The sequence below is a fragment of the Plecotus auritus genome (assembly GCF_963455305.1).
Source record: "Plecotus auritus genome assembly, chromosome: 5".
NCBI lineage: Eukaryota > Metazoa > Chordata > Mammalia > Chiroptera > Vespertilionidae > Plecotus > Plecotus auritus.
Genome location: NC_137776.1, coordinates 50104020 through 50119825, shown reverse-complemented (window position 1 = coordinate 50119825; position 15806 = coordinate 50104020). Strand labels below are relative to the sequence as shown.

The following is a 15806-nucleotide window of genomic DNA, read 5'->3' as shown; positions in this document are numbered from 1 at the left end:
GAGACTGGAGGGAAGGAGGGAAGGTTGGATGGAGATAGAGGTAAGTTTCGTTGGGGTAAAGGAAATGGGAAGTTTAGGTGATCACTTGGTTGCTTTAGTTTTCAGGGTTAAATAAAATGTGAGATCTGCTGAGTAAAAAGGATGCCACCAGAGGTTTGGAATAGTTGCTGAGGAGAGTGGAAGATGTTGCTCACCAAGGCTAAGTATAAAGATAGATAAACAATGCTTAGGGACCAGTTATAATCAAGATCATAACTTTGACTTGTTATTAGTCTGCAAATTATTGACTCCCTCTCCTAAATCTTACTACTTTTTGGAAGGTATGACCTTTTTTGGCAGTAGCCAGGGCACAGGAAGAACAATTGAGGGATCAGGCAGACATGATTGCTAGCAAACAAAGGCAATTCACAGAAGCCATCAGGATAATGATCCCAGTCCCAGTTCTTGCATGCTGCAGTGGCGACAGGTGAGGTAATAAAGATTCATGAGCACTTGGTTTATTTGTGTTGTTCATGGTCATGCCAGTGGGATACTGGATCATTCAGATTTGTATATTCCTTTGATTTAGAATTCAGTTCCTTCCCATAGAGATCTGTTTGACTCCGAAAACCCATTTGAGACTCTGTTTTCATCCATTGCCCAAGATAAAAATTGCAAAGTTGCATTTCTCCACCTGAAGTACTACCTGGCAGTAGTACAGATACAGTTTAGTCTTAGTCCAGTCCTCTGCTTCATTTGTCAGAATTCCTTTCGTCTTCTTGCCTTATTTCCTATCCGTGTTGCAGGAATTTAAACATTCTGTGGTTGCTTCTTTCTTATTTTGCCTTTATCTTTGTGTATGAGGAATGTTTTCCTAAGATTTTTAGTCTAGTAACACAGCATACAGAATATTTCAAATTTATAAGACACAGTATTTTCCAAATCCTCTAATCAAGTAATTTTATTTGATAAAAAGTTAAGGACAAAAGCTTTTCTCTGAATGCAACAGATTTCTGCTCTATGATTACTACTCTTAACTAGTTTGATGTTTAATGCCTTTTTGTAGTTATCAAGTTTCCTGTATGAAGAGACTCACCTTTGCATTTCCTTTCATTTTTTTTCTTCTGCTCACTAACCCCCCTTATTTGTTTGTTTTTTGTTAATCCTCATCCCAGGATATTTTTTCCAATGATTTTTAGAGAGAGTGGAAGGGAGGGGGAGAGATCCAGACACAGAGAGAGAGAAACATAGATGTGAGAGAGACACATTGATTGGTTGCTTCCCACACGTGCTCTGACCAGGCTGGGGATGAAGCTTGTAACCAAGGTACAAAATCGAACCTGAGACACTCTAACCATTGAGAAAATCTGGCTAGCACCCCTCCTTATTTATTTTGACTAGCTATCAAGGTGTAAAATTATTAAGATACAAGATATTAAATTATAACCTTGATCCATTAAAGTTTTATCAGATAGAGATGATTGAAATGCAACCAAATGAGTTCCAAATATAAAGAATTTATTTTGGCCGAAACCGGTTTGGCTTAGTGGATAGAGCGTCGGCCTGCGGACTGAAGGGTCCCGGGTTCGATTCCGGTCAAGGGCATGTACCTTGGCTGCGGGCACATCCCCAGTGGGGGGTGTGCAGGAGGCAGCTGGTCGATTTTTTTCTCTCATCGATGTTTCTGGCTTTCTATCCCTCTCCCTTCCTCTCTGTAAAAATATCAATAAAATATATTTAAAAAAAAAAGAATTTATTTTGGAAATTATTTTCTGATCCTAGACATAATTCATTTTAAGCATAAGGAAGGGACAAATATTATCCTTAATCCTACCATCTAAAAAACATGTATATTACTGGTGATACTGTATAGTAACAATTTTGTGTCATGCCTTTTTACTCAACATTTTAATGTAAAAATATATTATTTTTAAAACTCTTAGCAACTATAATTTTTAAAGGCTGTACTTCATTGGAGAGGTAGCATAGTGCAGTGGTTATGAGTATGGACTCTGGAACTTGTTGCCTAGGTTCATATTTCAGCTCCTCAGTTGCCTGGAGTAATTTAATTAACCTCTTTCTACATTGATTTTTCACACAGTTAAAAGGGATTATTATACAGCAGGTCCTCAAATAACTCATTTTGTTTAGTGTCATTTCATTATAACATTGATGAGATTCTATAGGACCTTAATACCAGTTTATATTGATTGACCTATGGTAAAAATTGGTTTCCTTATATGTCATTTTCACAGTTTATTCTTGCATTATTATTTATTAACTATTGTATTATTTTTCATATGAACAACTGCAAACCTACTTTTGCCCCACCCTGTATATCTACTCTTTCATAGCCACTCTGTGAAGATAAGTGTTTATATACTTTTAATACCTATTAACTGTTAATTTAAAAAGATCCAGTGAAAGGGATGTCAATCTGACATTAACTCAGGTTTTCCCCCTATGTGTTGCCAGTTAAAAGTACAAAAAGTTCTTTCTCTTGAAATTTTTTCGTTTAGGAATTTGACATTTTCCTACAAGGCTAAACTTAGTTTTATGATATGATTCAGCCATTATGCTCCTAGGTATGCTCCCAACTAATGTAAAAATTTATGTCTGTAAAAAAATCTACACATGAATGATTATAGAAGCTTTATTCATAATGGCTCAAAATTGGAAGTAGCCAAGATATTCTTCAGTAGATGAATAAACAAACTGTGGTACATTCATGCAATGGAATACTATTCAGCAATAAAAGGGAGTTAACTACCAAACCATGCAAGACATGGATGAATCTTAAATACATATTGCTTAGTGAAACTAACCAGTCTGAAAAGGCTACCTACTGTATGTTTCCAATTATGTAACATTTTGGAAAAGGCAAAACCATAGAGACAGTAAACAAATCAGTGGTTGCCAGGGTTGGGTGTGGTGGTGGGCTAAATAGGTGAAACACAGGGTATTTTTTTAGAGCAGTGAAATTATTCTGAATGATGCTAAAAAGTTGGATACATAACACTATGCATTTGGTAAAACCCATAGAACTTTACAACAGAGTAAATGTATGCAAATTTAAAGTCATTGTTCCAGGATAGAATTCAGAATGTAGAAGAGAATCTGTGTTACAAATGTATCAGAATGAGAGAATCCTATATAATAAAAGCGTAGTATGCAAATCGTCCCCTCCATGGGGAGTTAGACTGGAGTTTGACCAGGGGGCGAGGCCGGCCAGGGAAAGGGAGGGAGGTCACAGCTGGCGGAGACAGCAGGTGGCCAGAGGCCTCTAGAGACCCTACCAGTGCATGAATTTCGTGCACTGGGCCTCTAGTCAATAATAAATCACTAATAATAAACAAGTAGTGATTTTCCTCTTTTTTAAAGAAATAAAACAGGATCTTTTAATTTTCTTGAAGAAAAATAAAAAAGGACATTAGTATCTGTAATTATTAAAGTCAGAATTAAAATAAATATTACTATGCATGAAAGAGATTGTCATCTGTTTTATTTTCATGCATTTAGCACAGTGAAGCCCTGCTTTTTAAAAGTTTATAAAATGAAACGTAGCAGCTTCTTTGTTATAGCATTTTGGTATTAGGATTTCTTTGAAGTTTCAACTGGATTATACCACAACATAAAAAAAAAAAAAAGAAAAGAAAAAAGAAAAAGAAAAGAAAAAAGGAAAGCTATCTTTGTGTGTGAGGTAGAGTTCAAGAAATTCTATTTCTTTGGCACTTAATGTGAGACTGAATTATTTCATGTCACTTTAAGTCAGGTATTTCTCTATTCTCCTTTGAACTTGAGAACAGTCAGACACATCCCCTCTTTTCTGTGCTAAAAAGTTCTTCCTAAGAAATAGTAATCACATGTCAAAGCTTAATAGCCTTTGGTACTTTCTTTTAAAATCTCTTTATTGTGATTCATTAATCTTATTTTCAAAAACATTGAGCTCTCTGGTTCTATTTATGTATTTTTTAAAAATCTTTATTGTTGAGAGTATTACAGATGTTGCCCCTTTTTCCCTCATTGCCCCCCTCCACCCGGTTCCCGCCCTGTCCCAAGCCTTCAGCAACCTATTGTCTGTGTCCACAGGTAATGCATATCTATAATAATAAAAGTGTAATATGGCAATTAGACCAGATGTCCTTCTGCACGTCCTTCTGGATGAAGTTGGGGCTGCGAGGGAAGCCTGGGTCCTGGGTGCCTGCCGGTGGCTAGAGGGAAGCCCAGGTCCTGGGTGCTGGAGGGAAGCCAGTGCCGGCAGCTGGGGAAGGCCTACTCTTGCACGAATTTCATGCATCAGGCCTCTAGTATGCATATAAGAACTTTGGTTAATTTCTTCCCGCACCCACACCCCTTTCCTCTGAGATTTGTCAGTCTGTTCCATGTTTCTGCCTCTGATTCTATTTTATTCATCAGTTTATTTTGTTAATTAGATATCTTGTTCATTTATTTTGATTTTTAGAAACAATTGTTGATAGATATGTATTTATTGCCATTTTATTGTTCATATTTTTCTTTTTTCAGTTTTTTATTTCAAGAAAAACAATTTTAAATATAATAATGTTACATGCAATAAATCTTAATATTTCAAGAAAAATGATCTTAAATATAATGTTACATGCAATAAATATTAATATCTCAAGAAAAATGATTTTAAATATGTTACATATAGTAAACACCAATTATTCAAGAAAAATGATTTTACGTATAATAATACTAGAGGCCCGGTGCACGAAATTTGTACCCAGTGCGGGGGGTGTATCACTCAGTCCAGCCTGCACCCTCTCCAATCTTGGACCCTTCGAGGGATTTCCGACTGCCCGTTTAGGCCTGATCCCGGGATCGGGCTTAAACGGGCAGTCGGACATCCCTCTCACAATACAGGACTGCTGGCTCCCAACTGCTCGCCTGCCTGCCTTCCTGATTGCCCCTAACCGCTTCTGCCTGCCAGCCTGATCACCCCCTAACCACTCCCCTGACAGCCTGATTGATGCCTAACTGCTCCCCTGCCAGCCTGTTTGCCCCTAACTGCCCTCCCCTGCAGGCCTGGTCACCCCTAACTGCCCTCCCCTGCAGGCCTGGTTCCCCCCAACTGCTCTCCCATGCAGACCTGGGTCCCCCCCAACTGCCCTTCCCTACAGGCCCGGTCGCCCCCAACTTCCCTCCTCTGCTGGCCTGGTCCCTCCCAACCGCCCTCCCCTGCTGGCCATCTTGTGGCAGCCATCTTGTGTTCACATGGGGGGAGCCATCTTTGACCACATGGGGGCAGCCATCTTGTGTGTTGGAGTGATGATCAATTTGCATATTACTCTTTTATTAGGATAGAGGCCTGGTGCATGGGTGGGAGCCAGCTGGTTTGCCCTGAAAGGTGTCCTGCATCAGGGTGGGGGTTCCCTTGGGGTGTGGGGTGGCCTGGGCGAGGGGCCTGTGGTGGTTTGCAAGCCGGCCACACCCCCCGGTGACCCAAGCCGAGGCCCTGGTATCTGGGATTTATTTATCTTCTATAATTGAAACTTTGTAGCCTTGAGCAGAGCCAAGTCTCCTGCTTGCTCCTTGGCCGCAGCCATTTTTGTTGGGATTTATTTATCTTCTATAATTGAAACTTTGTAGCCTTGAGTGGAGACCAAGGCAGGCCAGGGCTGCGGGAGCTTGGCTTCCTCCATTGCCAGGGGCAACTCAAGCCTCCTGCTCGCTTCATGGCTGCAGCCATCTTGGTTGGGTTAATTTGCATACTCGCTCCTGATTGGTGGGCGTGGCTTGTGGGTATAGTGGAGTGATGGTTAATTTGCATACTACTCTTTTATTAGATAGGATTACATGCAATAAACGTTAATATTTCAAGAATAAAAGGATTTTTAAGTATAAATATATTACCAAAACTGTGCTAACATTGTATGATATCACAAAAGTTGTAGGAAATATTAAAAATCTGCAAAGAACAGGATTACTTCTATATTCTAGAATATTTTCTCCCCTCTGACTCTATTTTTGTTCATCAGTTTATGTTCATTATATTCCACAGATGAATGAGATCATTGATATTTATCTTTTTCCAACTGGCTTATTTTGCTTAGCATGATGCTTTTTTTTTTTAATATATATTTTATTGATTTTTTACAGAGAGGAAGGGAGAGGGATAGAGAGTTAGAAACATCGATGAGAGAGAAACATCGACCAGCTGCCTCCTGCACACCCCCTACTGGGGATGTGCCCACAACCAATGTACATGCCCTTGACCAGAATCGAACCTGGGACCCTTGAGTCCGCAGGCCGACGCTCTAGCCACTGAGCCAGACCAGTTAGGGCTAGCATGATGCTTTTAAAGTTTGTTTTGTTGTATCTGAGTATTGCTACTCCAGCTTTTTTTTCTTTTCCATTTGCATGGAAAACTTTTTTCCAGCCCTTCACTTTCATCCTGTATGTGTCTTTTGTTTTGAGGTGGGTCTCTTGTAGACAGCATATAGTTGGGTCATGTTTTTGTATCTATTCAGCTACCCTACACATTTTGATTGGAACATTTAATCCATTTACATTTAGGGTTATTATTGACAGGTACTTATTTATAGCCATTTTAATTCTGTATGGCTAGGTTTCTCTCTCTGTTTCTTCTTTTCACCAATCCCTTTAGCATTTCTTGTAATGCTGGCTTGGTGGTAAAGAACTCCTTTGGCTTTTTCTTTTTTTTTTTTTTTCTGTCTGGGAAGCTCTTTATTTGACTGTCTATTTTGAATGATAGCCTTGCTGGATATAGTAATCTTGGTCTCATATCCTTCCTTTCAATTACCATGAGTACTTTATGCCATTCCCTTCTGGCCTGTAGATTTTCTGATGAGAAATCAGGTGTCAGCCTTATGGGAACTCCTTTGTAGGTAACAGTTTTCTTTTATCTTGCTGCCTTTAAGATTCTCTCTTTGTCTTTAATTTTTGGCATTTTAATTATGATGTGTCTGGGCGTGGGCCTGTTTGGGTTCTTCTTGTTTGGGGTTCTGTGCCTCCTGAACTTGTGTGACTTTTTCCTTTACCAGGTTAGGGAAATTTTCTACCATTATTTTTTCAAACACCTTCTCTAGTCCTTTTTCCCTTTCTGCCTCTTCTGGCACACCTACTATTCTAATATTGTTACGTTTCACATTGTCCCACAGCTCTCTTAAGCTGTCCTCCTGTTTTTTCTTTTAGGTTCTTTAATTGAGTGATATTTTCAACTCCGTCTTCATATTCACTGATCCTCAGCTTCCCCTAATCTGCTGTGTATTCCTTCCAATGTGTTCTTTATTTGTGTTATGTCATTCTTTATTTCAGACTGTTCTTTTTTCATAGTTACTATATCTTTTTTTTTATGCTGTTGAGCATTTTTAACATCATTACTCTGAACTCTTGTTTCAGATAAATTTCTTACCTTTGCTTCTTCTGGAGAATTCGCTAATTCTTTCATTTGGGGGTTGTTTCTTGGTTTCCTCATTTTGGGTTAGTGACTATGTATTAGGTAGATCCTCTACATCTCTCAATCTCTAGTGCAGGACAGTGTTAAAGGCTGTTTCTGACAAATTGGATCAGGCAAAGACTCAAAGCCTCTAGAGACTGCCTCTGTCTACAGACAAATAGTATTCCGACTTGAATTGCCACCAGGCAATCGTCCTCAGGTGTGACGAGAGTTTTTTCAACAGGGTGGGGTGGTTGCTTCTGCCTGGAGGCTAATTATTACTTTTAATCTCTTAATTGGCCTCAGATCAAGGTGTTTTCCAATAGGGTGTGTCGACTGTCTTCCCCCCAGGCAAGGCATATGTCTGTGTGGGAAAGATGTCCTCTGCTGTGTGAAGGAATAACTCAGCCCAGGAAACTTGGGGTGTCTGCCTTCTGAGCTCAATCCCCCTAGTCCCTAGTCCTGGGTTCTGCTCTCACAGCTCCATTCCACTTCACCCTCCCTCTGCCAGAGCACAAGGGCATTTTTGTGTGTTGGCCCTTTAAGAGGGTGCCCAAACTTTCAGCTGCCACTCCCTGGCAGACAGCACCCCACTGCTTTTCACAGCTAGATGTTATGTGGGTACTTTTCTCAGTTTGTGCACTCTGCTGGGGAGCCCAGCTTCAGGATTAGATCCCAGAGTTCTCAGTGGCACCCTGAACAGCTAAGATATCTTTCCGGGACTTCAGTTGCCATCTTTGGGTGCCTGGCCAGCCCTTTTGCTCCTCCGCCCCTCCTACCAGTCTCTATGTGGTCTCCACCTTCTGTTCTCGGGTATCAGGATTCTCTCCTGTGAGTCTTCCATTGATTATTTAGGAAGCCTTTCCATATTTCAGTTGTAATTCCAGCTTGTTCCTGGGAGCATGTCCGTGCAGCATCCTTCTACTTTGCCGCCATTTTTTCAATGTCCTTCTTCTCCTCTCTTCTCTCTTCACCTCTCTTCTCTGTTCTCTCTTCTTAAAGAATACCCTTCAGCATTTCCTGTAATACTGGTTTGGTGGTGATTAGCTCCTTTAGCTTTTTCTTGTCTGTGAAGCTCTTTATCTGACCTTCAATTCTAAATGATAGCTTTGCTGGGTAGAGTAATCTTGGTTGTAGGTCCTTGCTATTCATCACTTTGAATATTTCTTGCCACTCCCTACTGTCCTGTAAAGTTTCTGTTGAGATATCAACTGACAATCATATGGGTGTTTCCTTGTAGGTAGGTAACTGCTTTTCTCTTGCTGCTTTTAAGATTCTCTCTTTGTCTTTTGCCCTTGGCATTTTAATTATTACGTGTCTTGGTGTGGTCCTCTTTGGATTCCTCTTGTTTGTGGTTCTCTGCACTTCCTGGACTTGTAAGTCTATTTCTTTCAGCAAGTAGGGGAAGTTTTCGGTCATTATTTCTTCAAATAGGTTTTCAATATCTTGGTCTCTCTCTTCTCCTTTTGGCACCCTATAATGCGAATGTTGGTACGCTTGAAGTTGTCCCAGAGGCTCCTTACATTATCTTCAATTTTTTGGATTCTTTTTTTTCTCTTTGCTCTTCTGATTGGGCTTTTTGTTTCCTCATTTTCCAAATCATTGATTTGATTCTCAGAATCCTCTACTCTGTTGTTGAATCCCTGTAAATTATTCATTATTTCAGTTAGTGTAGTACGCTTAATTTCTGACAGATTCTTTTTCATGTCTTTGACATTTCTCTTAAAAGTCTCACTAAGTCCCTTGAAGTTCTCATTAAGTCCCTTGAAGCTCTCTTTAAGATCCTTGAATAACCTTATAACCATTGTTTTGAATTCTGTATCCAGTAGTTTGCTTGCTTCCATTTCTTTCGTTTGTAACATATTTCTTTGTTTCCACATTTTAGCTGCTTCCCTGTGTTTGTTTCTGTGTATTAGGTAGAGTTGTTATGTCTCCTGGAATTGGTAAAGTGGCATTATGTAATAGGTGTCCTGTAGGACCCAGTGGCTTAGCCTCTCTTGTTACCTCAGCTGGGCACTCTAGGTGCACTCCTGTGTGGACTGTGTACACAGTCTTGTTGTAGTTGAGCCTTGATTGCTGTTGTCATCACTGGGAGGAATGACCTCCAGGTCAGTTGGCTGTGAAGACCAACTGTGTCTACAATGGAAGTTCTGCTGTGCAGGAGACATCTCTATGGAGCAGGACTTACTTCAGTGGGGCTTTGGGTCTCACTGAGTCTGCCCCTTGAGTGTGTCACTTGTGGATGTGTAGAGTTGTAATCTTGTATGTTCTGAAGCTGTCTACTGGGTGCACTGACTCTGGGGCCACCAAACAGGAGCTACAAAGATCTCTGCAGATGGGTGCTATTTGTATTGGGCTAAAAAGTGCCCAGGCAAAGCCCAGCTGTGAAGCAAGGCAGACTGGTGCTAGTGCCCAGTATTGGACCTCTTATTGACTAGGTTTGGGGCACACTGGGGCCAGCTACTGCTTGTTTATGAAAGTCTGAAGCCTGAGCCAGGACAGGCCATTCATATGGAAAAACAGCTGCAAACAGCTTGAGTGGGGCTGCAATTGAATGGGTCGGGGTCTCAGAGAATCACCAGGGCGGAGGGAACAGTGTGGGCCATGCTGATGAAAACTCAGATATGGCTGCCAGTTAACTCTTTGACTATGGAGATCCAAGCACAGGAACATTGACCCCAGTGAGCACTCCTCTCTGGGAGAAAACCATCCCTGGGTTCCTGCCCTGATGCCAAACAGTCCAGTTCTTCCCTGTATGTTCCTGGATTCCCCCAATGCTGCTGCCCAGTGCTGGAGCTCAGAGGAAGTGGGACCATATAATTTTGTGTGCAAGACCTTCAAGAGGAACACCTGGGACTCCAACAGCCTCCATGTCACTTAGCCACAATTGTCACTGGCTTTTACAATCCAAAGTTATGGGGACTTTTCTTCCCAGCTCTGGAACCTGGGCTGGGGGTCTGGTGTAGGGTCAGGACCCCTGCTTCTCACAGGAAGCCTTGGAGATATCCCTCCTGATTAAAGAAATACCAGGTGTGGGTGTCGGACTAGCCCAGGGGTGGGCAAACTTTTTGACTCGAGGGCCACAATGGATTCTTAAACTGGACCGGAAGGCCGGAACAAAAGCATGGATGGAGTGTTTGTGTGAACTAATATAAATTCAAAGTAAAGGAGCGGAGGGGAGAGCAAGAGAACCCTCCGCTCTTTCGGCTCCGTGGGCCTGATAGAACAGCCGGGCCGTAGTTTGCCCACGGCTGGACTAGCCCATTCTGTGCCTCTGCCCCTCCCACTAGTCTCAGTGTGCTTTCTTCTTTTCTTCTCCAGTTGTAGGACTTCCCTTCAGCCAGATTTCAGACGGTTGTGAATGATGTTTGTTCTGTATTTTAGTTGTAATTTTGATGAGTACCACTGTTTAACTGCACTGCCATTTTCATTCTATTTATGTATTATTGTTTTTTCTCTGATTTCTTTATTGGCTTCTTTTTTATTTTTCATTAATACTGGGCATTATTCAAAGTTTTATTTTGGCCCTTTTCTTCTCAGTTACTTTCAATAACTATTAGATACATGTTTATCTGCATGAATTCTTATTAAACCTATCTGAACTTGATATCTTTCTTTTTTAAAAAAATATATTTCATTGATTTTTACAGAGAGGAAGGGAGAGGGATAGAGAGTTAGAAACACCGATGAGAAAGAAACATTAATCAGCTGCCTCCTGCACAACCCCTACTGGGGATGTGCCCGCGACCAAGGTACATGCCCTTGACCGGAATCAAATCTGGGATCTTTCAGTCCGCAGGCCGACGCTCTATCCACTGAGCCAAACCAGTTAGGGCTTGATATCTTTCTTTTTCTATTTCTGTCATGCATTTTTATATCTTTATTTAGATATGCCTTAATCTTTTAAAGAAGTCATAAATCACTTCTGCTTTCTTGGTCTTCCCAATCCCCTCTACTCGTTTTTTTTTGCCATTATCACTGAGCTTTGTGAATTTAAGAGTCTTTATTGGAAAATTATAATCAGTATTTTATTTCTTGTTGTTAACATCATATCACCAAAAGGATTACTGTTATTTTTTATAGTAGTTCTGCTTTATTAATATGTATGGTCATATCTAAATGATTTCTGTACATAAATAAACATATTGATAATTATTGTTGCCAAGATATAATCACTAGAATTTAAAATAAAGGAGGAATAGTTGGTTTCTCTTTTATCTCCAAGTAAATATTGCCATTTTTTCCCAAGAGCTGAGATGTCAATAAATTTTCCTTCTGAGGTGCCTCAAAGAAAATTAAAACAATTTTCTTAAATTATAATATCTTAAAGTTGTTTTTAATACAAGTGTCTTTGCCTCTGTGTTTTTCCTTTCAATTTTGTTTGTGAACGATACATTTTCAGAAGTATTTAACCACATATTATTTAAAGTCTTTCATTATATCAACTCTTTGAATATTTTGTCTTTTTCTGAGTAAACATTTTATTTTAGCAAGGTATTTTTACATAATTTTATTACAATAAACTCTATTGGTATTGAAGCTCAAAATTATTTCAACTAAGTTTTTCCCCACATTTTCATTGAAGAGAGATTTTTCTTCTCAGATTCTCCTGAGAATGATATTCCTATGGAGATCACCACAGCAGAACCACAAGTTTCTGAGGCAGTATATGATTGTGTTATTTGTGGACAGAGTGGCCCTTCCTCTGAAGACCGACCTACAGGATTGGTTGTTCTGTTACAAGCATCGTCAGGTAAAATTAAAGTACTTTTTCAGTGGGAATATTTTAGAGATAAAGTATATACAACAGATTAATAAATATCTATATTGAATGGAAGTTATACCTTTGTCTAGATATAACTATAGATCTACATGGTAAGGGTCGATTTAGAATTGTATAGCAAAGATTCTTAATCTGGTTTTATCTGACCTTGCTGGACATGAGTGTTGGAAGAACTTTTTAACAGAGAGATCTCTTTATATGTTACAGTCTTTTTCCTTAAAATGATGTGGTGTATTACCAATGCTAGGTGGCTAATAGCTGAGTTTAGTGTTCTTGGCAATTTAATTTTTCTAAAATCTGGAAGCATTTTAACCCCAGAAATATTGTCAACTTATATATTGATTTTTTTTAAGAGAGGGAGGAAGGAAGGAGAAGAGAGAAAAAGAAAGAGAGTGAGGGAGAGAAACATCGATGTAAGAGATACATCAATTGGCTGCCTCCCATATGCACCCCAACTGGGAATCAAATCCTTAACCTTCTGGTGCACAGGATGATGCTCCAACCAACTGAGCCACACTGTCCAGGGCTGTCAGCTTAATTATTTTAATTGCATAAGGCATATTCAGGTAGCTTTGCCCTTATATCTTGAGTTACTAGAAGGTGTCATTTTTGAAACAGCCTGCTGACAAATATGTTTGCCAATCTATAGTTAACAAAACAATTTTTTTTTTTTAAGGATTTGTCTGAATGTTCTCTATTCTCTCCCATACTGAAGTATTTTGAAGTAGGGTTATGGTTAGGGTTAGAAGATATAATATTTATAAATATATACACATCAAATAGCAGAGGCTCAAAATATATGAAGCAAATATAGAATTAGAGGGAGAAATCTATATATATAAAAGGCTAATATGCTAAGTGTCTCTCCCACCATCCAACCAGTCACTATGACACACACTGACCACCATGGGGCAGATGCTCAATGCAGGAGCTGCCGAGACACACATTGTCCATTTACAGAGAAATGGCAGCCTGGTCTGGCGCCAACGAAGCAACACTCAGCTTTTCCCAAGTGGGACACAGTCCCTGCCACCACCCTGGAGCGATAGCCCACCAAATCACAGCCAATGCTGCTGGGACCCCATGGTGTAAAATGCGGCCCACAGCCCAGCCCAGCCGGAAATGGTGGCTGTGGGCGCCGGGTAATGACATCACGTAGCAACGCCCGGCTTCCTCTCCCTAGCAACTAGCCTCCTTGCAGTTTCTTCAGCCCAGGAACACAACTTGCTTTATAGCCAGGTGCAAACATTTTACAGTTTAACCAAATGTTTGTGAAGCATTTCCCATGCCTCATCTCATTTGATCCTCACAGAAATCCTGGAGTAGTTAGATAGGAGACTCGGTGAAATCCTATTTTCTTTTCATTAGTCGGAAAATGGAGATTTAGAAAGTTTAGAAACTTGACCCGACTGAAAAGAAGTAAGAAATTATGGATCTTGAAAATGACCTCAGGTTTTCTCACTGTGCAGAATATAGTCAAACACTGCTGCAGTTAAATATTTTACCCTTTGTTCTTTCTGCATGATCTACAATAATAATCTGCTTCATGTTGATATTTGTTGCTGTGTTGCTGACAATTACCTGAAAGAGAAATTGGGATGCTTTACTGGGCTGGGAAAGGTTTAGTTACATCAGAAAGCAGGTCTAATTAAGCAAGTTTATTCTATATATATAAAAGTCCAAGTTTACTCGCACCTGCGCGATACATATAAAGCTCTCACTGGCGCCAATTGCACGTGTGTGTTTCGATCTGTCATTGTCAATCATGAATTTGGTTGACACTTCTCTTATAGAGAAAGGGCGAATAGCGGTATTAAAATATTTCTTCTAATTAATTTCCTTTCAATGTGCATGAATCTGTGCACCAGGCCACTAGTAGTTTTATAATGATAGTTGGAGACTTTAATCTCCCATTTTCAATAATGGATAGAACAGCTAGACAGAATATCAAAAAAAGAAACACTTAAGCAACACTATAAAACAATTAAACCAAAAAACCCCCCCTCTTGTATGGAATATTGTATTTCTAACAATAGTAGAATACAGTTTTCTCAATTGTACATGGAACATTCTCCAAGATAGACCATGGGTTAGCCATGAAACAGTCTCAATACATTTAAAAAGACTGAAATCATCCATAGGATCATCTCTGACCACATGGAATAAAAGTAGAAATCAATAACAGCAGGAAAATTGGAAAAGTCACAAATATGTGTAAATTAAATAACACATTCTTAAACAACCAATGGGCCAAAGGAGAATTAGAAAGTACTTTGAAACAAATGAAAATGAAAATACAACATACCAAAACTTATGTGGGCGGTGAAAACAGTGCACAGAGGGAAATTTATAGCTGCAAATGTTTCCATCAAAAAAAAAAGATCTCAAATCAGTAACGTAACTTTACACTTTAGGAACTAGAAAAATAGGAACAAGCTGACTGCAAAGCTAGCAGATAGGAAGAAATGAAGACTAGAGCAAAGATAAATGAAATAGAGAAAAGGAAAACACTAGACAGAATCAGAAAATACAAATGTTAGTTATTTGAAAATATCAAAATTGACAAATTTTGTAGCCAGAGTGACCAAGAAAAAAAGGACACACAAATAAAAAGGACTATAAGAGAATATTACGAATAATTTTGTTAATAAATTTGATGTCCTAGATGAAATGGATAAGTTCTAAAACAAACTACCAAAACTGACTTGAGAAGAAATAGAAGGTGGGGGAGGGGGTCAATTGGGGAAAAAGGAGACTTAGGTAAAACTTTAGACAATTAAAAAAAATAGTTAAAAAAAGAAGAAATAGAAAACGTGACAGACCTTAAATATGAGATTGAATCTATAATCAAAAACATCTCAACAAATAAAAGCCCAGGACCTGATAGTTTCTGTGGTTGTTCTACCAAACATTTAAATAACACCAATTCTTCTCAAACTTGTCAAAAGAAAAAAAAAAAAGAGGGAACACTTCCTAACTTATTCTAGGAGCCCAGCATTACTCTGACACAAAAGTAAAATCCTAGCAAACCAATACAGTAGTGCATACATCATGGATAACCATATTTTAGTTGTTAGCATTTACTTGCTTCTGTCTCTTCTTTTTGCCACTACTCTCCAAAGCTTGGGGCCCACAGTGAGTGTTATGGCTAATTTACCTTCCCTAAGAATGGCTCTTCCCATGCTTATCAGTCTTATAGTAATGTATGGCACTGTATGTTTATATCTCCACTCCTCTTTTTTGTGCTTTTAAGTTATAAAATCCTAGTATTTGTTTTTCTCCTTTTGCCATATACCTCTTCCCAAGTTTGCATTTTGAAAAGTTTTATATATACAGAAACGTTGTATACCTTTTACTTAACACTCACCAGTAGTTAACATACTGTCATATTTATTTTTCTTTCCTTCTTTCCCTCTCTTATTTACTCTCTTTTTCTCTTTCTCTCTTCAGAAGAAAATGGCATACATCATGACATTTTATTCCTAAATACTTCAGACAGTATCTCCTAAGAACAAGGATATTTTTACTATAACCGCAGTATCATCATATCCAAGAAATTTGATATTAATAACACCTAATATTCTATGTTAAAATTATCTCAATTGTCCCAGTAATATTTTTAGA

The 15806-nt window shown here is 39.1% G+C and overlaps 1 protein-coding gene across 1 annotated transcript in view; it reads left to right on the top strand.

Annotated features, from left to right (window-relative positions):
• The window catches only part of UBR3 (ubiquitin protein ligase E3 component n-recognin 3), a 185655-nt gene that overhangs the window by 114047 nt on the left and 55802 nt on the right, over window positions 1–15806 (top strand). Inside the window, 1 exon segment of the mRNA XM_080667973.1 lies at window positions 12003–12152. Within this exon segment, the coding sequence (XP_080524099.1) occupies window positions 12003–12152 (150 nt within the window).